Source organism: Aptenodytes patagonicus, chromosome 5, assembly GCF_965638725.1.
Source record: "Aptenodytes patagonicus chromosome 5, bAptPat1.pri.cur, whole genome shotgun sequence".
In the NCBI taxonomy this organism is placed as follows: domain Eukaryota; kingdom Metazoa; phylum Chordata; class Aves; order Sphenisciformes; family Spheniscidae; genus Aptenodytes; species Aptenodytes patagonicus.
The window spans coordinates 42614371-42638880 of NC_134953.1; the positions used below are offsets into that span (position 1 = coordinate 42614371).

The 24510-nt window shown below is 48.9% G+C and overlaps 2 protein-coding genes across 9 annotated transcripts; both read left to right on the plus strand.

The window, feature by feature from the left end:
- The first annotated feature begins 544 nt into the window (after positions 1–544).
- On the plus strand, positions 545–14115 carry LOC143161017 (lipase member M-like). 8 transcript variants are annotated; one of them, XR_012995462.1, is made up of 13 exons: positions 545–709; positions 793–888; positions 1172–1321; positions 2684–2773; positions 3338–3503; positions 4929–5127; positions 5386–5495; positions 5916–6052; positions 6495–6638; positions 7857–7928; positions 8677–8742; positions 13400–13605; positions 13753–14115. XR_012995462.1 is itself a non-coding variant. In XM_076339522.1 (12 exons), exons 3-12 carry the CDS (start codon positions 1250–1252, stop codon positions 13427–13429), a joined length of 1086 nt encoding a protein of 361 aa, XP_076195637.1. In that variant the 5' UTR covers positions 545–709; positions 793–888; positions 1172–1249; the 3' UTR covers positions 13430–14115. The 8 variants fall into 8 exon arrangements, 7 of the variants coding, with proteins under 7 accessions (XP_076195637.1, XP_076195631.1, XP_076195633.1 ...); XM_076339522.1 differs by having other exon boundaries at positions 13400–14115; XM_076339516.1 differs by lacking the exons at positions 13400–13605; positions 13753–14115 and adding an exon at positions 9113–11541.
- A 2875-nt stretch (positions 14116–16990) lies between these two features.
- LOC143160443 (lysosomal acid lipase/cholesteryl ester hydrolase-like) lies at positions 16991–23930 on the plus strand. The gene is made up of 9 exons (XM_076338172.1): positions 16991–17023; positions 18076–18193; positions 18812–19010; positions 19951–20060; positions 20779–20924; positions 21577–21681; positions 22374–22445; positions 23502–23567; positions 23697–23930. The coding sequence occupies exons 1-9, from the start codon at positions 17015–17017 to the stop codon at positions 23928–23930; spliced, it is 1059 nt and encodes a 352-aa protein (XP_076194287.1). The 5' UTR covers positions 16991–17014.
- Positions 23931–24510: the final 580 nt, after the last annotated feature.

Below are 24510 nucleotides of genomic sequence, written 5' to 3' on the forward strand. Positions count from 1 at the left end.
AACTCATCAGTGCTTACATCTCGGCTGGGCGATTGGTGGTAGACACCCACTACAACATCTGCTTTGTTTTCCATCCCCCTAATCCTCACCCAAAGGTTCTCAATCACATCATTGCTAACTGTAAGGGCTGTACCATCAAACCTCTCCCTTACATATAGTGAGACACCTCCATCTCACCTGCCCTGCCTACCCTCCTGAACAGCCTGTAGCCCTCCATCCCAGCACTCCAGCCCTGGGACTCATTCCACCAAGTCTCACTAATACCAATGATATTGTAGCTCTGGGAACTGACCAATGCTTCCAGTTCATCCTGTTTCTCATACTGCGTGCATTGGTGTGCAACTCTTCCGTAGTGCCATGAAAATATTCCCAAGCGAGCCTGGGTAAGAAGGGTGTCTCCTTTCAGAGCAGACTGCAGCCCTCAGGTAAATTACATGTTCGCAGGAGGAAGGATTAGAGGGAGTGGCGATCTGTGACGCTCCCGAATGCGTGGAGCAGAGGGAATAATAGCCCGATGCGTGGTGGGCGAGAGCGGCATGCTCAGGCGGTGGGGACCTCCTGCTTGGCGGACATCAGGAAGAAAGGCACCGCGCTTCTTGTGCTGCAGCCCCTGGACCACGAAGGGTAATCCTTCCTCCTTGGGTGCCTCTGCCTTTGCACAGGCTGTCAGCGAGGGGCCATCCCTGGGGACAGCAGGAGAGAGCCATAGGTAGTTGAAAAGCTCCGTGGATTGGACGGCGGGGCTTCCCCGGGAGTCCTGAGCCCAAAGCAAAAAGTCATTTCTTCTTGCAGGAGGCGTGGTGGGAGCACTCAGGGGTCAGGACCGTGCTGCTGGTGGAAGAGCTTTCACCCTGCTGCGCCTCTGGGAGGTCACCGGGAGCTCTCAAGGTCTGCTGAGCTGAGGGACCCTTCACAAAGGGAATATTTTTACAGGTTGGCTGTTGGGAGGAAAGGGCCAACCTGGGCAAGGCTCTTCCCTTGAATTTGCATGCTATTCTCCTGACGTTATGCCACAAAAATGCTTTCTATCTTTCCTTGCTTTTCTGAAAGGCTCAGTCTTAAAAGTAATGAGACCAGAGTCTCCTGGGGCTGGGCAGCTGGGGAAGGGCTGTGTTGAGTGTGTGTGGCTGCCGTCCTTGCTGTGCCTCCCACCTCTGCCTATGTGTCCCAGAGATCCACGTACTCCTCAGGAGCATCCCGAGAACGATCTCTCAACCTCCTTTCCCCGGGGAAGGAGAGCCCCACAGGGATGTCGACAGCGACAGGTGATGCAACGAGGTGTCTCGGCGCCAAATCGCAGCCTGGAGGGTTCAGGGTGGAGGTGAGGTGGGGAACCCTTCTTCCCCCAGAGTGGGGAGCAGCCATGGGAGGTGGGGTGTCACCATGGCTGCTCCCCATGGTGCAGCATGGGGCTGGCAGTGTTGCATGGGGCTGGTGTTGGTGCTCAGGGTGCTGCTGGGTGCATGGGGCACAGAGGGGTGCATGGGGCCAGCCTAGCTCCCCATGGAGGGGGTGGGAGGGTCAGGGCTCTGCTGAGCCAAGCCACAGCCACCCCAGCCTCATGCTGGTGATACCACCTGTGAGCAGGAGGGTGGACAAAGGGTGTCCCAAGGTCCCCTCCAGCAGAGCAGCAGTGCCTGTGTGATCCCCCACGTATCTGCTACAGGGACAGCAGAGGGAGCAGGTGGCTGTCTCCCCAGCTGCAAAACCACATCCTGTAGCATGGGAAGCCGGTTCCTCCAGCAGAAGAGTGAAGGGACAATGAGGGTTAGCTGGGAATTGACAGAAACCTGCTCGCAGTTCTCCTTTCTTTCCCCAGGAAGATATTCTGCAGGGAAGCAATGGGGTGGATGCAAGATACCTAGCGCTGGCATCTGGCCGTGGTCGCTGCTTCCCGTGCAGCCCAGCACAGGCACATGCATTCAGCGGGGATTTGGCAGGGCTCCTTGCTGTGGGCTCCACACAATTTAACTATTTAAGCATGTCACACAAGAGCTGAGGCAGTATTTCTGTTGCAAATTTGTTGTCTCCAACAAATAAAATGATAGTAAGATGGTTTGTGGTAGGAACATGCCAAAACAGATACTTCAAAACCCTTCCCAGGAAAAACAGCAGGTCTCCTGGGACAGTATTTCACTCAGGTTTGCAAAAACAACTCAAGTGTGTCCCGGGGTCTCTTTCAGCCATAAGGAGAGCCCAACCAAATCGCATTATTTGATTTCATATTAAGAACAAAACCTCCGTGGTCCTGCAAGTTAAAATTGGGTGGTTTACTCTGGATTAGTTCAGCTATCAGTTTAACCAAATAATCTATTCTTCTGACTATCCGAGCCATCATTTTAAATGAATAGTCTATAATCACCCCCTCGAAAATCAGATTTGCCTAAGGCACATACAGCTGTAGACATACACATGCATTTTTCTGAATACAAGGATCTGATGGAGAATGTGTGATTAAAATGTGATGGAGTTTGGACTCTGGCATTGTTCAAGATAAGCAAAATGAGCCATTTTTAGAACCAATTAGAGGATTTCAAATTTAAAATTATTTCACCTGTTGAGTGGTCAGATTGATATACTAACAGAAGTGTAGTGCATGCCAAGTGAAGTGCGTGCAGTCCCTGGCTTCTGTGTCAGTACTGTCAATGTCTCTCACACTCATCATGTTGACAATGTTTTGCAGAGCACCATGATGTGGCTGTTCATAACCATTGCTTATATAACGTGCATCAATGAAAAGTCAGATGCAAGCCCTGAGGTGTCCATGGATGTTGTAAGTCCTGACTTCTCTCCCTTCTTTTCCTGCTTGGGCATGCAAGCTACCTATGCTGCCATAGTCTGGGCAGGAGCCATGGTCTCTGTGTGTGTATCTTCACCAGGGCTTTGTACCAGGGTTTTATTAGAGCTTTTGTCTCCCTGTGCTTACCTACATGGAGATTTATGGCAGACGTTTATGGGGGAGTTCGGTCCAAGTCAACAGGTTTGGTCAACGCAGCTGTCTCAGGCTTGGAGCTTCACTGTCATTGCTGCCCTGCTCTTCACAAACATTGATTGCAACATGAAAAGCGACAACGGGTCTTTCTTTACCAGACCTGCTCAGGGAGTGAGGAAAACTCACACCTGCCAAAAATTTTAGCTGAAGTAATGACATCACTGCAGCGTTGGTGGAAGGGATATTGGGAGGTCCCTACTCCACCCTCCTGCTGACAGCAGAAGTCATCACCACCAGCTCAAGGCGGCCACTGTTGGCTTCGCCCAGCCAAGCCCTAACACCCTCCAGGATGGAGACCCCCACCTCCCTGGGGACCCATCCCACGCTGTCCTTCCCTTCCCACAGGGTGAAATTGTCCGCTACCATGGGTACCCCTACGAGGAGCATGAAGTGGTGACAGACGATGGCTATTACCTCACCATGCAGAGGATTCCTCACGGCAGAGACAACACAGGAAGCATGAGCACCTCCCACGAAGCAGAGGCACAGGGCTCCAGCATGTTCTGCCCCCGTAAGTGCCACGAGAAGGTCTGGCTGGTCCAGGGACCCTGAGAGCTTTGCTGGGCTGGAGTAGGCCATGGTCAGGGCTGCCTCATCATGGGCTGGGTCCTCAAGGAGACAACTTTCCCTGTAGGATTAGCCTCAGAACCAGAAGAAATGCAGGTGCCCACCACGCCGACCTTCTTGAGACCTTCCCATTCCCTCCTTCCCCTTCACACCAGATGAGCATGTGGCGAGGACGTACCTCGACATGGGGAGGATCTGCTCCAAAGAGGAAGGAAAAGATAAGGAGAATGAATGGGACAGAGAAATCTTGCCCCAGGTTTTACCCCAGCTCAAAGCCAGCCAGTGGAGCAGCAAAATGCCATTTGTCAGCAAAAAAACCCCCCATGTGTCCAACCCAATGCCATCTCACCATTTCGGCTCCTTTCTGTTCTTCACTTGAACCGCTGTTTCAAAGTGGAGGGGATGATGCCCCATTCCTGGCAGGGTGTCCCTCTCCTGGAAAGCAGGAGGACTGGCGTATGAACATGGCAAATAAGTGTAAAAAGCCAGATTTCCATTCAGAACACTTTGTCCTCAGCTGTCCAGGGTGGAAATGTGAGTCTTACATTGAGTGTCTAAAAACCAACAGAAAAAAGAGGAGACAAAGAAAAAAAAAAGTAAGTCACTTTTATTTCAACTTTTTCATGCTGCAACCTGTGGTTGTCCTACCATATGAATTCAGATAACCTTGCGATGACCATGTTGTGACTTTGAAGTTGGACCTGCTTTGAGCAGGGGATTGGAGCAGAGACCTCCAGAGGTCCTTTCCAAAGTAAACCTTTCCATAATCTCTTTTCCACTCTCTTCCTACAGCACTTCAGGCTTCCTGGTCCTTTGTAAAAAAGATCTTAAGTTTGTTCTGGGGAGCTGAGACTTGCCCATATGGCTTAAAGTGGGCAGGAGCGTGGGCAGGAGATGCTCTTGACCCCTCCAGTACCCGTGTCTCTTGCAATGGGGCAGCATGGTGTTGCTGTGCTGTGGGAGATACTTAGACTCTGCTGGGTTTTCAGTGTCTCCTGGTCAGACCCAGAGTACCTGAGCCAAACAAAAAAGGGACCGTGAGGATGATGGTCTCCATGCAAAGGGCACAGTCAGAGTCCAGACAGACATGGGGCTTGGTTTCTTTCTTCCTGGGAGCATGATTTACTGAGCTCCATTCAGTGTGGAGTCCAACCTTGTTTTTCAGCTTCGCTATATCTATTTTCTCTGCCCTGGGATGACCAAAAAGCCTACTTGAAAAACAGCTCTTCAAAGAGGCTGAGGACATAGGCAACCATCTCCCTGCACTGGAGTCACTTCCCCAGGGGGCTGCTGCCAAAAGCGATACCTGGATCTGAACGATCAATTTTGCCAGTGGTCAGAGAAAATGATCCTCCTCTTCTTCCTTCAGCTCCAAAGCCCGCGGTCCTCCTGCAGCATGGCCTGGTGTTGGAGGGAAGCAACTGGGTTACCAACTTGCCCAACAGCAGTCTGGGCTTCATCCTCGCTGATGCCGGCTACGATGTCTGGATCGGAAACAGCCGGGGGAACAGCTGGTCGCGAAAGCACAAAGAGTTTGAGTTTCACCACCAGGAATACTCAGCTTACAGGTATTTTCTGTGAAACTGAAGGGTGGGCAGCTACTTGGTACCCTCAGCAGTGTCCGTAAGCTGGAGGAGCAGTGCCGCTGACAGTCACACCATCTGCCAGTGGGCATAAACTGACACCACCAAGATGCCATAGGGGTGCCTATACCTGCCAGAGCCCTCGCCCACTCCCCAAATAGTCATGCCACTACTTGCCGTGTCCTGCCTGTCATTCTCAAGGTCAGCAACAGCAATTTTTTCATGTGCCTGTCTCTGTTTCAGCTTTCATGAGATGGCCATGTATGACCTTCCAGCAACGATCAACTATATTCTGCAGAAAACTGGACAGGAGCAGTTATACTACGTGGCTTACTCTCAAGGCACCACCACAGGTACTTAGGAGGGGATCAGACCACTGTCAGTTACATTAGCTGCACACCCCCATTTTGGGAGTGTTCTTCTGAGAGCCTGGATGGAGAGGGTAACATCTGGGCATGTCCAAACAATGAAGGGAAAAGAGCAGGTAAAAATCCCTGCTTTAACAGAACAATTTTGAGCAGTGACAGTCCAAAAATAGTTGCAGCGATGGCTTTTGGTGCATCCCACTGCTGTCAGAGCCCCAGGAAGGGCTTGCAGGAGCTGCAGCTGGGCTGAACAGTCAAGCTGGGAGCTGAAATGCATCAGCAGCAAAGTCAAGTCACCAACTTGCTAGAGCCACCTCCAAGGGTTCTTCCAATGGGCACACACACCTGGGAGTCAACAACTCCTTCAGAAATAAGAGGGCAGGGTCTGCTTCCTTCTCCCTCCCGCAGGTTTCATTGCGTTTTCATCCATTCCCGAGCTGGATCGCAAAATCAAGATGTTTTTTGCCTTGGCTCCTATCACCACAAACTCAAATATGAAGTCACCCTTGGTAAGGCTGTTTGACCTTCCCGAGGGGCTGGTTAAGGTATGTCCTCGCTACAGGCTTGTCTGGTGTGAAGGGGGAGGAGGGAATGGGAGGGTCTCATCACCTGAGACATGCAGTGCTTGTACATCACTTCCATTTCCCTGCCCTCTGTGTGCCCTTTGCATTGAGCAGGTACATTTGTGCCTACATTCTTGAGCCGGCGGGGCATTAAACAGTGTAAAGCATCCTCCTGTCCAACCCTAATCAGAGAAGAGCTATTTCTAGATATTGTTTTTGAGTCCATCCTCCTAGAAGAAACCTCTTCTAGGAAGATCAGGGCTCTTCCAGGGCCATGGCCATTTCTGAAAAGCCAAAATTACGAAGCACAGCAAAGCTGTGGCAAGGAAGACAGCAACTTTCAGGGGTGAGCAGAGACGTGGGGAGTGTCTGGAGGCAAAAGAGGAATGTGAACCACACTGATCAATGCCTTTGACTTTCACAGTTCATTTTAGGACGCACAGTGGTCTTCGATAAGGGCGAGATCTTGCAGCAAGTGATTTCCAGTCTGTGCAGCTACCCCATCTTTAAAAGCTTTTGCTCCTTGGTCCTTTACTTGCCTGGTGGGTTTACCAACAGCTTAAATGTGGTATGTACACTCCAGCTTACCTTTTAAGTTATCCAGTTTCTCATTGTTTGAGCCTGAGTTGTCAACCAGCTGCCTTCACCTGGCTTTTCACATCTTTGATTCATCGAATAATCTGGCCATTGCGTTGGCCATTGTGATGCTCTTGCATTGGCACCAGAGGGAAGCCCAGAGTGCACACAAGGTCACACGTCCACTGAGCACGTTGTCTCCCCAGTGGGGATGATGCCGAAGGGGAGAGCGCAGAAATTCATTCAGTGCTCCAGGGACTTCCAGGGTTTCTCTTTTACTAAGTGATTTGTAATTTCACATGTGTTTTCATAACAAAAGGGGCTCTTATGGAACAAACTCCCCTTCAATCCACTGCTAGGAGAGGTGGGCCCTCAGACTCTTCAGTCTACCATCCCTTAGAACATATTTATCCCCAAATCAGAGCCTTTCCCTGTGCGCCACTGCACTGAACACAGTCATAGAAAAATTCAAGCTGGAGACACCAGGGTGGGGATTTCTGGCCCAACCTCGCTCCCACCAGGGCCAACACTACAGCTACAGTAGGTTGCTTGGGGACGTGTCCAGGCAAGCTGGGTGGTCCCAGGAATGCCCCATTTGCACGGGGAAGGGCTATTTCCTTGGGGCCAGCCAAGATTTCAAGGTCCAGATCCTGCCACAAACCACTCGTGAGTAAAATTGGAGAGGGGTCTACATAGAGTACTAAGCAATAATAGCTTGATCATGGATGGAGTCAGAGCTGGGCCACTGTTTCTCAAGGAAAGTGTTGGTGTAATTTCTTAATATTCCAAGTGAGGAAATGCATTAGAAACAACATGTAGTGTTGTTTACAAATTTGATTGATTTACAATCAAATACTGTGATGAGTTGCACATTTTCTTTGCAAAAGTATCCTGAGCACAAGATATGGAGTTTTACTTTGGTTTGAAAAGCACATAGACTCATAACATGAGCCAGCATCCCATGGGAATTGCTCAGCTTACTGAAGGGAGCCCTACAGCACCCTTCATGTTGCTGTCTGCGGTGGGTGTTCACACGACATGTGGCTGAACTGTGCCTTCACAGAGCTAAGACGAAGTAGTTTGTACAAATGCAAGCTCCAGCTAGCCTGTGTGAGTGAAAGACTTGTGTGGCTACTGAACAGGATCAGTTTTATTTCTAATGGGATTTCCCTTCATGCAGAAAATAAATGTCTCCAATACTTTCTTGCAGAGCCGCATAGATGTCTACCTGTCCCGCTACCCTGATTCAACATCCCTAAAAAACATGTTACATTGGCGCCAGGTAATATTTCCTGCTGCAGAATAAGATCACATGCAATCAGGGCCCATGTTCTCTTCTCTCAGCTGCCGAGGACCTCTTTTCAATGCTTGAGTATAATCGTCCATTGCTCTCCCTGCAGAGCTATGTTAGAGAGAAAGGGGAAAATTGACATGAAACACTGGTGCAGATGCAGTTCTTTTGGCCATGACTTTCAACAAAAGGTGACCAAGAGTCTTTGGAGCTAGTAGGAGATAGAGATGGAAGCAAGAACTGGTAATAAACCAGCACAGGAGATGCTAGAGTAAAGGCTAAGAGCTGAGGGTCAGTAGAGACAACTAATCATACAACAACTAATCATTGAAAACATGCACAGACTCATATCCTTCTGTTGTAGACATTGACCATGGCAGACAAAGGAAACTTGCCCAAAGGTCTGATTTGTGTCTTCTTTGAGGCTAGCTCTTGACTGTACGCTGGGTGCACTGTGGGTTTCTGGGGACTCAGCCTCCAGATGTCTACGTTCTGCAGCTTGCCAACCACCTGAGAGAGGAGGGATGAAAGACATGAGCAATGCCAGACGATCTTGCAGGCCATGCTGAGATCTTCCTGGGGGTTGAGCTCTCCTAAAAGACAATATCACACGTAACAAAGAGCATCCTCGAGCCTCGGTGGCAGGAGGGAGCAGTGCGGTTCCCCAGTCACCTCTTTTATCTTTCTTATGGTCCTCTCTAATGCATGGATAATAAACACAGCTCTCCTCCTTTTCCAGCTCTATCAAACGGGGGAATTCAAATATTATGATTACGGCAGTGACAACATGCTTCATTACAACCAGGTAAGAGAAATCCATTCTCATTTGTCAGTTTAAAAAAGAGAAAAAAAAGAAAAAAGAAAATTACAATGAAAACATTGCAGTGGCTGAGACTGAATTTTATGGGATTTATGGAATTTACCTTATATGGTCAAACGGGTTTGTACCTTTCTTACAAAAAAGAGGTCTGTGATGTTGTTCAATGATGACTGTTTGACCCTCTGGTGAAAAGTGCAGGAGCCCAAGGCATAATCAGGACCTCTGGTGATAGTTTCTGTACTGTCTCTCGGGATAGGGGAGAAATTCCAAGCAGCAATCAGGAATACTTTGAATTTTTGACTTGCCTGTGACCTCCCAGGCTTTCCTTCCTCAAGCCACACTATTTGTCTTCCAGACCACACCTCCCTTCTATGAGCTGGAAAATATGAAAACCCCCCTTGCTGCATGGTATGGTGGCAGGGACTGGATTTCAGCCCCTGAAGACGTAAACATCACACTGCCTCGTATAACCAACGTGGCATACAAAAAGTACATTCCTGAATTTGTCCACTTTGATTTCCTTTGGGGTATGCAAGCGTATGAACAAGTGTACAAAGAAATTCTTGAACTGATGGAGAAGAGCGCCTAGAGTCGGACCACTGGCAGTAACTGTTGGTTTCTCGTTTGACTTCTGGGCCTTCTTTTATTTGAAAAAAAAAAAAGTGAAGAAAAAACGAGGGGAAAAAGGCTCATTAAACTGCTACACTTGGTTTGGATTGATATTACTCTGGCAAGTGAGGAAAACAAGCCAATCCAATGATCGGGAAAGCACGTAGGATTTAGGTTAAATAGGTTGAGGTCCTTGCAGAAGTTGGGCATGGCCCTTGGACCCTGAGTCTCCCAGGTGCCTCACTCACATGCATTTCCAACAACAAGCAATTTCAGTGGAATTTGGCTGCTGGTCACCATTGCAGGCTCTGGCCTCCCTACGCTTGGGTTCCCAGCTGCAAACACCCATACAGCAGCTCAGCTCCCTCCTGGATGCTGGTGTTTCACCAGAGTAGGTGTGCTCAGATGGGACCACGTGGTGGGTCGAGTGATGAATCCTGCTGATGTAGCTTTATCCACCTTCTGGTGACTCTTCCACACCAAGAATCCCAACATCCTGACGTTCATTGCTTTACAGTCGGAAGGAGCTAGAAACTTTCTGCCTGGTGACAATGAAAAGAGCTTGTGGTTTTTTTCCATGAGAACTGTCCATACAGGGAACATCTTTCTCAAATTCATGTTGATTTGGATAACACTGGCCTTGCTCATACACAAAAGGGTTTTCAATAAGTTCTACCAGGAAACACCATTTTGCACCGTTTTAAGCAATATTCTCAAGGCACAAACCCAGCTGGAAGGTCACCTTTTGCTGACTCTCAGGAAATGCTTTTGTTTTCCTTATGTGGGAGAGAGAAGAAGAGTCTGGTGGAAGCCAGTAATGAGTCTAACTCTGTTTTCAGCTTCTGGATTACACTTCTTAATAATACATTGATTAGGGGAGGAATTGTGAATTTGCCTGTTTGTGAAACTATATTCTTAAAATATGCCTAGAAGCAAGCAGGGCAAAGGATAAGGCCCTCTTTCCACAAAGATGTACAAATAATAATTATATAATAATAATAATAGTAATAATAAAGTAAGATAGGATCCACTGGGCTGTGTGTAGTTGTACTGCCTTAAACTTCCAGAGGAGTATGGGGGTTTTCAGCACAGACGTCTTGCCATGTGCAGGCAAGGGAGAGTTGCTTGTCCAACACTCCCTCTGCTCAGGGATAACTTTCAGTGGCTTGTAACACTGGCAGACACCCACTGCCCATGATGCAACTAGCATCCTCCACCCTGTGCCCTGCAGGGAAGAGGTGGGTCGCAGAAGCAGGTTGGAGGGTGAGGAGGGGTATCGAGCCCAGCACAGCTGCTCTCCAGAGGCAAACTGTGGGTCTTAGGAGCACACTTTCATCCAAGTGTCTGGAGATGGTGGGACGGGGCTGTTGGTACACGTCCTTGTAGGACAACTGCAGTGGGCTCTATTTGAATTATCATCAAAGGGGACCGGCTGTAAAGGTGTTTCACTTTCCATCCTTACAGCTAGAATTGACCACAGAAGAAAACAGGACAGGGTGAGGTAATCTCAGGGTGTAAGAATTAGGCTATAGGTTAGGTATGATCTATCTGGAGCGACAGTGATTAGCTACCTCACTTACTATATATGTGGTGACATCTTTTTCTGTGTGATTAGTTATTTACTGCAGGGCTCTGCCCTGGAGCAGCATTCTTACAGGACTGCACTGTGTTCATGCCATGGATGTCAATGCAAATGCAAGAAGACTTTTCTGTCTTTGAAAATAAACACCCAAAGCTTGGCAAGACATTTCCCCAACAGACTTCTGAAAAGCTTGCAAGAACTTATTTATGTTTAGTTAAAAAGTACTAACTTTTTACTTCTGAAAATTTATAAGAATTTCAGGGTTTAGTCTCTTCTCTTTCTGTTCAGGTTATAATGTTTCTGCCACTTCTGTAATTATCTGATGCAATGTTTGTATTGCATTCTCTTCATTCATTGGCAGTCTCCCATGACGGAGCGTTTTGGCAAAGTTCTCTCTAAATCAGGTTCTGGAAGCGCTCTGCTCCCTGTGGCACTGGTACTTGCTTCCCATCTCCTGTTAAAGGATCAACAACAGTTGAAGTGGTGCATTTTGGAAGCAAACAGAATGGTAAATAATCAAGGTGTTTGTAACATAAATATTGTGATGACTCTGGGATTGCTTTGATCAATAAACAGATTGTGTTACATGGCAAGCTGTGTTGATCTTTCCGGGACTGGAGTCCTTGCATATCTCAAGTCTGTCAGGCAAGTCAAAAGTCATCAGGCAGATCCATGGTGATGGCACAGGTCCAAGGTCAGGCTGGGACACCAGCCCATGATGTTGTGGTCCAGATCAACTCAATCTCTCGCCCTTAGACTTCACAACGCAGTACGAGGCCTTCACCGCCCTGGTGAATGTATTCATGGCACAACAGTTCTCCCTTTTTATTTTCCATGCATGAGCAAACCAACCTCAGTCATACGCCTACACGCATGGAGGATGTTGGTCATTCAGCCACTTACTTAATTTTCTTTCAGATGTGCTCATGCAAAGCCATTCTTGATCTGCTTGCATATGGCATACAAAGCCAGACGGGCTTAAAACCGTGTCACATCCCATTCAAAATACAGTAGTTGCACCATGTTTGCTGACCTATAATTTTCTATCATCATCATGGTCAATGCAAAAAAAGGCAGCACACACATGAACTGTGGAGCATATGGTCAGCTCCAGGCTGTGTCCACACTGGAGAGGGGGTGAGCACGTCTACTACAGCATCCTTCCCGCCTCAGGATTATGCGCAGGCACATGCTTAAAGTGAAGTTGCACTTTTGCACGTAACCCTAAGATTGCTTTGGTGTCTGCTTTAAGCAATGTACTGGCCTAAGCTGTTATTTAGAAACTGATCTGTAACAGGGTTAATCTAGGATAAGGTTTCATCAAGTGATGTCAGATGGTGTATTGCCTTTTCATGGTTTTTTGATCCTTAACAGCAAGCCTGACAACAGTTTCCAGCAGTCACCGACGTTGCTGAGTAGATTCAGAGTTTTATTTAGTTGAGGACATGTCACTTTCTCATTTCAGGAACTATGAGCAATTTCTGTGTTATTTCCGATGTTATTTCCAAATTTTCTTTTGAGATTGCTAGATGAACGCTTGGAAGAGAGACCCGGTAACTGGTCTTTGAGCCTTGCATTTTTGTATATTGGTACATTAGGCAGATGGGAATGGTATAAGGCCATGGAAAGTTATGGTTAGCCAAAATCATGATCAGATATAACTACTTCCAGCACTCTTCACAAGCCTGTGTTCGTCTCCATTCCTGACTCTGGACTATGTCATGTGGGATGTGTTACTGCTCCTTGAAGGTCTCTGATAGCCCTGACCAGGGCATTGGCTAAGATGAGCCCAATCAGCTTTTCTCCAATACATTGGAAAAAAGCCCAAGAGCACTATGATACCAAATTTGAAAAATGTTAGTATTTCTTTACTGAGAAAGTTTGCTGAAGTTGGCCCAGGTCTGTTCATGAACAAACCAAACTCTTTTAGCTTTAAAATACTCTTTAAAGCCAACTGTACAATGAAGAGAGATCAGAGAAGTACAAGAAGTTCAGGGTTGTTCTGGGGTCTTCCAAACAAAGAAAGGGTGGAAGAATTAGCTGAGACAAACCACTGGTGACCACATCTCAGTTATTTCACAATCAACATTTAGGAACATTTATGCTTTTGTTGATTCAGTTTCACTACTGTGAATAAAACGATTGCATGAACAATTCTAGCAAGGTGTTGTGAAAAGAATTCGTTGTTTCATCAAGCTTCACTATGCAACCCTAGCATGAGTAAAACCCCTACTAAATGTGTAACCAGAGACGCTGGAGGTATCCCAGCCTAGCTGAGGGGCTTTAAACTAGGAGAGGTACAACCAGATAAGCACTGCTTTCCTTATCAGGTTCTTCACTTGAGCAAGGTTCTCCAAGGTTACTGCAATGGAATCATGCTTATCTGGCAGGAATTACACAAGAGTTGATGTTCTCTTATTGCTAAAATCAGAATGATACTCTCTTTCTCAGTTCAGGATGCCAAGACCAGATGACAGCTAGTTAAGCATCTCCCTGTGCTTGGCAAGAGGCAACAGATAGAAGGTAACAACCAGCATCCTGGGCATACAGTCTGGCAGCTTGTACATGGGTGAAAGCACCAGGAGAAACACCAGAGCAGGAGTTAGAGGAATGGTATGCATTGATAGCCAAGGACATGATTAACACCAATCAAACTGGTAAGTGCTGAGGAATCTGTTGCTTGCACCGTGATGCGCCACAGAGAGGGTGACTCATCAGCAGAAGAGCTGCACCTCTTAACAGAAGGACAGCAGTGGGGATACAGCACATTTCATGGGCTGTTTTTCTTCCTGTTATCCCAACAGCAGGATGGGTTACAGTCCTATGATACCTCAAACAAGAAAATGAAAGACACCCAGCAGCAACGTTGCCTAATATTTATGAAGCATGAAGTTAACAAGATGCAGAAGCAAAACATCACGCCATAGTAACATTTAACTCCTAAAGGACCTTAGAGGTCAAGAAAGAGTTGGCTTTTGGGCCTCAAGCAGAACACAGAAGGCATATGGAAGACCCAGTAGCTGGCAACCCTTGCCTTCCATGTCACACTCAGGTGACCTTGGCCAGACCACTTGGATACACACATTTTGGCCCCTCTGAGAATGTGTGTATGAGAGTGCTGATTGGTACAGTCTACCTGGTTAGAAAGTTAAATAAAATACCTTTCTATCTCTAAACGGTCTTGAGTTTTCTTACATTAGTTCCCACAATGATACCGTAAAAACGTCCCATGAGTGTGGTTATACAGCTTTATTTTAAGATGCCCATGATAGTTTATCTAATATTTGGTTGTGTATCCTACCATGTATTATGGGGTCCTGACACCGTAGGTTAATACTAGTGACTATTTACAATTCTGTTAAGTGTACAATCACAGCAGTATCGTGATGGTATTGCTCTTTCCACCTAAACTTGCACCTATGTGTCAAACCGCCCAACTCTGGTCTCCTAACTTCAAATAACACAAAGGTCTTCACTTCTTCCTTTGACTAAGCTACACAAGAGTTTCCCGGTAAAAAGCTAGCTGGTCTTTGTTGGCAACTTCTCTCCTTCCTACCACAGTTATGATAGGTACTGGTGCTAAATCACACACTAGTCTGAGCGCTGATACACTGCTCCGATAGCCTTGTCCCATGGCCTGAGGATGCTGGCGAAGTCTCTGCTGTCTTTCTAACCTCTGTTAGTACCTAGTACTAGTATTTAGTACCTCTGCTAGACAACTAGTACCCAGTAGAGGTAGAAGGCAGCAGACTTGACAGTGGATAAAGTAGCCGACCGTACAAGTAAAAGGTGAGGTCTGTCTTGATGCTGTTGAAGGAAACCTGATGGTAGAGTAGAAAAACACAAGCTGGGTAGGGGTTTCTCCATCCATAGGGTGTTTTTTAACTCCTCTTGGGACGCACACTGGAACTGCCCTCTACACAACCTGTAAAGTCCACCTTATGTAGTGGGATTTTTGCGCTCACGGGAGTGGGAAGACATTTTCAAAAGCCCAAAGTAGCCACAGGGACAGAAGTAAGGTAATGAAACAGTGAAGGCTCTGGCCACACCCACTGTCGGGAAGATAGTGTGCACACACACAGTCCCTTTGTGTCAGCGGTTGCGGCAGTGATAGAAAATTACAGTCTGGTGGATGGAGTAACAAATGCGTGTTTTGGGCTGCATTTCACAACTCGCATACTGCTCATAGACTATGGCTGGTATGAACATTAGAAGTCAACCTAATCCATGACCAGGAAACATGTATTCAAGCAGAGCACCTGGTAGCCAACCAACGACTTGGTCTTTTAGGTGGCTACCAAGCAGCTACAGAAAGGCATAGGTTGTAAGGTCACGGGCTGGAGGTGGAGAACGAATACCTTCACTCTGTGCAATACCTGTCATTTCAGCCAAATGGAGGCATTGCACAAGCTCTCCTCTGCTCTGCCATCCATCGGCAAGACACTAAGCTTGGTGCTTTTCCAGAAAACATTGCAGAGATTTTGCAAACTGCCAGTTGCAAATACAATACCGCTTGGGCCTAAGGGTTATGTGGAGGTTGCCTGGGCCACTGTCACTTTTGAAGAGTGACACTTTCACCAAGTGTCTCCCACCCAGGCAGCTGGTGAAGCCTGACCTGTCCTTGGCATGTCTATGGAGAGGTTGGCATGCTCCTGAGGCCTTGTGAAGCTGGTGGAGCCCAAGTCCTTTTGTTGCCCCAGGAGCTCTTCTAAGAGGCATTTCCAAGGCCCCCTGGGAGTTAGAAAATGACCCTTTACAAAGAAAATCTTCTGACATTTTTTTACTGTGGCTATCACGAGCTTAAGGTGCAACTCCATAGCTGAAATTCCTTGCTGCACCACTCCGGCTGCTTTTGGAAATGTAATCCTTTGCAAGCACGAAAATCATGACCACATGGCCAAGCAGAGGAAGTTATCAAAGATATGACCACCACGCACATCGCTTAATTGGAGGACACGTGATGTGGTCCACCGTGGTGCCAACGTAGCAGGGTTCTGACACAACATGCTCTTTTTAACACTGGTGATGATAGAGCCACCACCATTCACACCACCAGCCTGATCAGATACAACAGTGGGCTCTGCTTGGTAACGTATTTTCCTCCGCATAATTCAGATTTGCATTGGATCTATCCCGAGGCTGAAAAAGCACCAGTTGCTTTTTTTCTTGGTAACTTGCCTCTTGGTAATACCATAGAGAGGGTTACTGGGAATATTGCAGAGGGCAAATATTTCTCACGGTGTGGGAGACCAATTGGGAGGAGGAAGAAGGGAGGTAGAGAGTAACCAGATGATTGGTGAGAAGATTTGCAACTCATGCTACTGGGTTGAAGTTAAGCTCTAACTTTTAAAAGCTTGCCAAAGCGTTAGAAATCATACATAATATTAACTGTGTGTATTAAAAATAGATCTCTGCTTGGGACAGAAGTCTCTAAGGCGATCAAAAAGGTTTCTGGTTTTTTCAGGCTACGCTTATTTAATAAATAGTCTTCCTATGAGGCTCTACCAGTTTCAGTTCATAGGATCATTCTGTTAATAGTGGCTTCTGGGTGCAAAAGCTAAGCAATAGAGAAACAGCAAAAATATAGACATAGTCATAGCCCAGCCAACTTAAATGTGTTCCTTCTGTAGCATAAACTCTTACTTCGGATTAATTCCCTCTGCGTGACAATTGGCCCGATGGTATTTTCTATCGCTTTAATTCTTGCATTATAAAGCTGTTTCTCTTCTTTTTACCATTAAAAATATAAAAATGGGTCATGCCTAGTATCAGATCCAGTCTGTACGGAGGAGTATGAAGAGCCTTGTGTGGACTGTAATGGAAGCTGGAATAGGGAATCCCCACCGCTTCCCCAGCCCAGACCATGATATATGCTCTTCAGATATATAAGGAACTTAACCCATCATAACCAAGTAGAAACAGACATTCATAACAATGTTTAATAATAATAATATTTTACGCAGACACATGATGTGGCTGTTGATTGCAATCCTGTTTTTGATACAAGCACCTGCGAACCCAGAAGATGTCATCGAGCAGAAAAAGGCTATAAATCCCGAGACTTTCATGAATGTTGTAAGTCAGGAGAACTTTGAATTTCCACTCTGTCTGAAAGTTTGTGGATGTTTAGCTGGAGTAGAGAGGGATGAAGGGTATGTATGTGGAGAGGGCTCGGGTCACGGTGTTTACTGGTTTTGTTGAGCGGTGCAATATGACATTGCCTCCATACCATCATTAACAAGCCCTGCTTCCTGAAGGAGTCCTCTTCCTCCCAGCAGTATTAAGTGCAATTATCAGCTGGTCAGTTAGAGAAGGGGTAATCCCAGCCTGGATTTGATCAGACATCTTCCTGGAGGGTAGAAAGTTGTGCACGGCTCCTCTCCTTCAGCTGCTGCAAGTTGCTCAGGGCCGTGTCCAGGTGAGTCCTTAAAGTCTGTGAAGGTGAGTTTAGATGGACCCAAGACGTGGGCAATAAAATTGCTGAAATTAATCTCTTCCACCAACCGTGTGAGAAAGCGAGCATACAGCAATGTGTAGGCAGGGTCACAGCTGGATTTCACCAGTCTGAAACTTCCCAATCTGTGGAGTTTTCAGCATAAATAAAGCTCAGGCAGAGCCTCAGGAGCCCTGTGACAAATCCTACGGGGCTTGTCTTATTGCCCTTCCAGTCAGCCCAGCTCAGCAGGTTCGATATGCCCTGCCATCTTATCTGCCCCACGCATCAGCTCAGAGCGTGACATGACATGTCCTACCGCCGCTGTCAGCTGTCAGTAAATCCTTTTGGTTTCAATCTTTGGTTTTGGAAACATTTCAAATGCATGTGCTGCTGCATGCTGCAGGGGAGCCCTGATGCTGCCGACTCCCTTCCTGCTCACAGGTGCAAGCCCACAGCTGAGCATCTCCTCTTCCCTTGAGCATCTCACTGGGGTGGGCATGGGATTCAGACAGAGCATCCTCTCTCAAAAAAGTCCTCAGCTGATCCAGAGACACCCTGGGCAAAGCAATGTCCCAGCTGCCACAGTGTTTCGGTTTTGCAAAGGCATCTCAGCAGATGAGGGATATGCTCTTCAAGTCAAATGAGCACCTCAGCTATGGAAAGCTGTCCACCTGGGTTTTTCTTTCCCCAGAGCCAAATGATCTGCCACAGAGGGTACCCCAGTGAGGAGTATGAAGTCCTGACTCGTGATGGCTACTATGTCAGCCTGAACAGAATTCCTCACGGGAGAGAAAATCCTGGGAACAGAGGTATGGCTCTATTTCACAAGGAAGCCAGCAAAAAAAACCCCCTTAACATAACAAGCAGGTGAAGGGATGAACCTTACCAGGCCAAAGGAGTATTTATTGTTAAAGCAAAAATACCATACCCACAGTACTTCTCCAATTTACAGTCAAGGCTTTAGCAGCCAGCATAGGAAAGTGTGGATGCAGCACAGCAACGACCTTTCATATCAAGCAGAGACTTGGTTTTAAGGCTCAGAGGATGCAGGCATATCTTAAGAGAGCTCCTCATTTAATTTTTTCCCCATACATTTGTGACTTGGGGGTTTGAACGATCTCAGGGATGAGCCTGTACATCTGAGTTTTCACATGGTTGTTGTCAGTGGCCACGGTACTGAGCTTGTGGGGATGAGCACCTGGGGTCTGAAAGGCTTAGGAGGGATATCCACAGTTCTCCAGCCTGAGACAACGAGGGCAACCACCATGAGACAACTATGGCAAGGATTTCTTCACCAGGAGACGTCATTAAAATGTACACTGTATGTCCTCTGGCAGTGCAAGAAAGAGGCTTCATTGGCCTGAATTTGGGGTGAGTAAGTAGAGAAATTCTGGTTTAATGAAATGCACTGTTTCTTTCACATCCAGGGGCCAAGCCAGTTGTGTTTCTCCAGCACGGGTTACTCGGAGAAGGCAGCCACTGGGTAGAAAATCTGGCTAACAACAGCCTTGGCTTCATACTAGCAGACTCCGGCTATGATGTCTGGCTGGGAAACAGCCGGGGGACAAGCTGGTCCCGGAGACACCAGCACCTTTCAGCTGACCAGGTTGAATTCTGGAATTTCAGGTGGGCTAGAGTGGATTACAAAAGCACAGCAAACTTCTATGCATGTCACTAACCTCTAGGTAGAGGTGGGTGCCTCCAAGCAGGCAAGTCAGAGCATGTAATCCCTGGGTATTGCCTCCCCCAGACCTCCCAGTGATGTGCTCAGGGAGAATGGAGCACACCTGTGCAGACCTGTCTGCTGACATGGTGCCAACACCTCCCTGCAGCTGCCCAGCCCTGCCGAGAGCACAGGGCACTGCTGCCTGCGTGGGGACGCCCATCCTGTGGAGACATCAGCCCTATCTTGGGGCCTCTGCGGGGACCTCCCCGGCCAAGCACCCCAGCAAGGTGTCCACAAGTGTCGTTGCCACCTCCCCTTCTCCTAGACATTGTCTACAGAAACCTTGTCCCCAAGAACAGCTTTTTAAGCTGCTAACTGCCTCTCCAGAGCTGATCTTCAGAGCAATCCTGGATTTCCCAAGCTCATAAACATGCTTCCAGTAAGAAAAACCTAATAAAGTAGGTCTGTGTTTCACCATATCACACTAAAAGGAACATGGACAGGAACTGGTGCTCCATTCCTTTCTGGGAAAGAGCAACCCTAGGAGCAGAGCTGGTGCTGTAATCCTGACAAGAGCCAGCTCTGGGTCTGCAGAGCTACTGCGTATTGCACCTGAATGCACAGCTGGCCAGGCTCTGCACAGTTTCTTTACCGCTAACCATGGTTATGGGACGACTAAGCCCTTTCAGGGAAGGATGAGGCCACAGCAGGAAGGATGCCTTTGGACCCTGTGCAGTTTCATCCAGCACAGGGCTTTCCTAGCTTGTAGGAATTTTCTCCTGGAAAATCAGCCACAGATGTTAAGCCCTTCAGTATACGAGCAATGCAAGGCAGCCAAAATTCACAGGTAAGTTTGCTCTCCTGGTGTTATCTTATAACCAATACACTCCTGTGTTGCAGCTTTCATGAAATGGCAATGTACGACCTCCCAGCCATGATCGACTTTGTTCTGCAGAAGACTGGGCAGAAGCAGATCTATTATGTTGGCTACTCCCAGGGCTGCACGATCGGTGCGTTAGAAGGGGTTGCACATCACATTGCCTGGACCACCTTGAAAATGTTCATTTTGGTGTTTGTAAGCAGAAAGCAGAGAGGTCCCATCTTTGCGGGCTGCTGAGCAGGCAGACTAGGTAGAAGGTCTCTTGCAATGAGAAGTCCCACAGCAGCCATGCTTTTCATACAAGACATCTGGGAGGACCAGCATGCTCCTAAGGTAGTAAGAAAGCTCCTGGTGACCTCAGTAAGCTCCTTGCTGCAACTATAATTCAACCTAGAAAACCGAATTGCAGTGTTTCACATCAAAACCAAAGGTGTTTTGCATGGAGGGCACAGCTTCTGGTTTCTGATGAAATGCATGGTGCTTCTTTTCACCAGCTGGACCATCAAGGGTATGAGATAACCTCTGTGACGATGATACGATGATACATCCAGTGGTTGATGGAAGATGACAGTACTGTTCCCTTCACCTGGTGAATGGGGCAGGAATTCCCATCAGTGGTAGTCATTGAAGTGCCTCATCAGCCACTTCTGACCATAGGAATAAAGGTGTTGTCTCCTTTTGGACATCTCTAGCACTAATGTTAAGCAGAAAGGTGGCAAGAGACCCCAGATTTCTAATTGCAGATAATGCCAGCTAAACAGACCTGGGCAGCGGGTCCAAGTGAACCCTCAGATTAAGCACCTGAAGAAAGATCGACCAAGTCTCAGGTTGTTTTTCTGTTTTCTCAGCATTCATTGCGTTTTCATCCATGCCAGAACTGGCTCAGAAAATCAAAATGTTTTTTGCCCTGGCTCCAGCAGTGACAATCAAGCACGCCAAAAGTCCCGTCATGAAAATGTCCTTCCTTCTGGACAGGCAATTCAAGATGTTTCAGGTAGGGGATTACTCCATGCTCTCCTTCCCCAAACACACCAGTGTTAGAAAAGGGATCGTGCCCAGATGCAGTCCCCAGGGCTATCCAATGCAGCAGAAAACAGTTAATTTCTGCTGATTTATAAGCACAGACACGATTCAGGTGCAGGTGCACTCCTGCATGGTCACTTTGTTGAGTGCATGCCTTCCTTGCATCTGTAGGATCTTCAGGTGTTGAAACTGGTCTTTCTATGGGGGCATTTGTTGAATTCCCAGACAGATCGTCTGGAAAAGAGCAGCTTTACTGTGTTGATTTTAATGACAGTGAAAAACTAATCCAATGCTTGGGGGAGGTGAGGGGAAAGAGGAGAGTCCCAAATATTGATTTTCTGGCTGTGCATTCAATCAGCATTGCCTCCTGCAATGAGCTGCACACATCTCAGTGAGGCAGGAGGGCAAAGGAGAAGTGGGTTTGACTCCTGTGGGCACCCTGTGCTGCACATCCCCTCACTGCCCAGCTGGTGGGACAGCTCATGGGGACACCAGCCAGCAGTGGGTTGGGGGAAGCGGTCCAAGGGCTAGGCTGCAGGAAGGGAAATGCAAGAAATCAACCTTGTCCTTTGCTTCTGCAGCTTCTGCTCGGCAGAACAGATGCCTCGCTGCGGATGAGGAAGCTGTGGAGGTTTCTCCCCCAGCTGTGCAGGCATCCACTGCTGCACAAGCCCTGTGCTAACCTCTTCTTTCTGCTGGGGGGCTACAACGAGAAGAACCTCAACATGGTGAGTGCGCTGCCCCGTGTGGGGGTGAGGGAGCCGGAGCCCTGGGGTGCACTGCTTGGGAGCACGCAGCAGTGCCCACTGGCTCTGCCGACCCCCTTGCCTGCTGCCTGCCCCCTCCCTGCCAAACACCCTGCCCAGCCTGCTACGGCCGCTAGCCCCCAGCGCTCATGGGCAAGCAGATGCTGCAAGGGCAATGCGTGTCCCTCTGCCAGATCCCTCTCTCGCTGCTTCTCCTCCCCGGATAGGAAAGTCCCTGGGCTCTGCTGGGTGAATGTCAGTGGCCAGGTAGCACTTGATAGCATCTCTGAGTTAGGGCTGCCTGTCACAGAGACCAGCTGTACGTGCCACCAGCACCCCTGGGGTGCAGCCCCTGCTCCTATCCACCCTACATTAAGTCTGCTGAAGCAGCATTTGGGTGACCACAAGTAGTCACTAAGGTCTTGAGCACAGTCCCTGAGCCCAGATGAGGTATCTCTAGGAGCTAGGGGTACCTCATCCTTCATCACCATTATCCTCCCGGAGCTGCCTCAGAACAATTGTTTTTTAATGAAAATGATATTCCTGAACATGACCCAACTCTCTAGGCAGCGTGACTCAGCAGTGGCTGTTTTGGGAAATGCATCATCTGGCAACTGCCATCCTCACTCCTATCCGTTGGAAAGCAATGAAAGCTTGAGTATGTTTCCTTGCAGACACGGCTGGATGTGTACACATCCCACTATCCGGATGGGACATCTGTCAAAAACATGATACACTGGGCCCAGGTAGGTTCCCTGAAACGCAGATGCTTCACCCCTGGGATGGTCCCTTCACTGAGAGTCTGGTGTGTCCAGGGCAGACGTGAGAGGTCGGGGATCTTGGACATTAGCAGCTTGTGAGAAAGTAAAGGCAAGAAATTAGGCATACAGAAGAGGCGCTGGATGCAAGATGAGCTGCCCTGGCCCCTCTGGGGACCAGGGGACACTGGGCTGTGCGCCTTGGGCTGTGCCAGGTAGGACAAGGGAAGGGATGGGGAGGCCACAGCTGGATGCTGGGACAAGTTTAGGGCCCCCCAGGGATCCCCAAAGCAGAGCAAGCCCAGGGACACCATGGTGATGGTGGGTGGAAGCCAGGGCGTACAAGGAGAGGCTGGGGGAGCTGGGTTTGCTCAGCCGGGGACAAGGAGGCAAAGGGGGATCCAATGGCATCTCTTCCTGCCCAAAGGGGTCCCGGAGACACTGGGGCCAGACTCTGCCAGTCTGAGCAACCTGCTGCAGCTGCGGTGTTGGCCCTGCTGGAAATGGGGTCAGGCTGGAGACCCCCACCCTGGTGCCTCCTTGCAGAGCCAAATTATAGGTGACAGGGAAGGCGAAAAAGGTCTTTTTAATCAATGCAACTATTGCGCAGGTATCTGAGCTTTCGCCCTTAGCATAGATGCAACTCTTATAATAACTGGGCTCACTGATGTCTCTGTACTCTGAGCCCGAAGTGTCATGAGAAGCTAAGGATGATCAGGTTGTTGAAGGAAAACTCGCCAACGTGAAGTCCTCCAGCAGCATCTTGCACACACAGCTGGTGATGAGCAGGTTTTCAGAGGCATGAGCATTGCACTGGGGCAGCCAAGGAGTCACATGCAACACCTTGGTTTGTCAACCCATCACTAACAGCATCACCCTGTTAAAAAAGGTGGAAACTCTGGCTTTGCAGGGATGCCACCTCCTCCTGCAATGACCCATGCGAGCACCCTCTCGTGATGTGGTCCCTCAAGGAGGCCAGGAGATGCCAGACCCACGCAGCAGTGCTCACTGGCCCCCCACCGCAGATCTATCCTCTCCTCCCAGGTGATGAAATCGGGAGAATTCAAAGCCTTCGACTATGGCAGCGAAAACCCAGCCATGTACCACCAGGTAGGAGGCTGCAGCAGCAGTGCTGGTGGCTGGAGATGCCAGGGGACTGTCCTGGGTGGTGCTGGGACAGGCTGGCTTGCAGGGGTTGACCAGGACGGCAGTTCCTCAGAGCCCCCTGTGTCCCTCCAGGAGACACCTCCCTCCTACCAGGTGGAGGAGATGCCCGTGCCCACTGCGGTGTGGTCAGGGGGGGAGGACTGGGCAGCTGACTGGAGGGATGTCCGCCTGCTGCTGCCCCGCATCGCCCATCTCGTCACCTATGGCCACATCCCCGACTGGAACCACTGGGACTTCATCTGGGGCTTGGATGCCCCCGGGCGCCTCTACAGCAGCATGCTGGAGCTGATGGAGGGGTCCCAGTAGAGCAGCAGCTCCCCAGGGAGATGCCAGTGGCCTGGCCCCTCCCCCTAGGCTGGGACAGCCCGAGGAAGTGGTGGACATCCCCTGCTGTCCCCTCCTTCCTGTTGGCCTGACACGCTTGTGGTGACAGCGCTTCCTGCGCATCCCTTAGTCGTCGGGGTTTGTCCTCCTCCTTGCTTGAGAGCTCCTCAAGGACCAGTGGCACCATGCAGGCAGGGCAGCGTCAGCATCAACCAAGGCATCAGGGCAGACAGGAGCCACCAGCCGGGCAGCCGTGCTGGAAGGGCCCCGTGATGGTGGCATCCTGGGCTGCACAAGGGGGACGCAGGGATCCTGCCGTGACCCCACAGTGGCTACCCAGTGGGCTGGGGATTAGAGCACCCAACCCACGAGGAGGTGGGAGGTAGCTGGGCTTGTTGGGTCTGGCCGTGGGGATGTAGGGGTGTCTGAAAGCAGCCCCCAGTCGCAGCATAGGCAGGGATGGAGGGGATGGATGAGGCCAAACCCTTCTTGGCAGCAACAGGCGATGCAATGAGGGCCCCCAGCCCCAGCCCCGGATCACAGCCCAGGGGTGTTCAGGTTG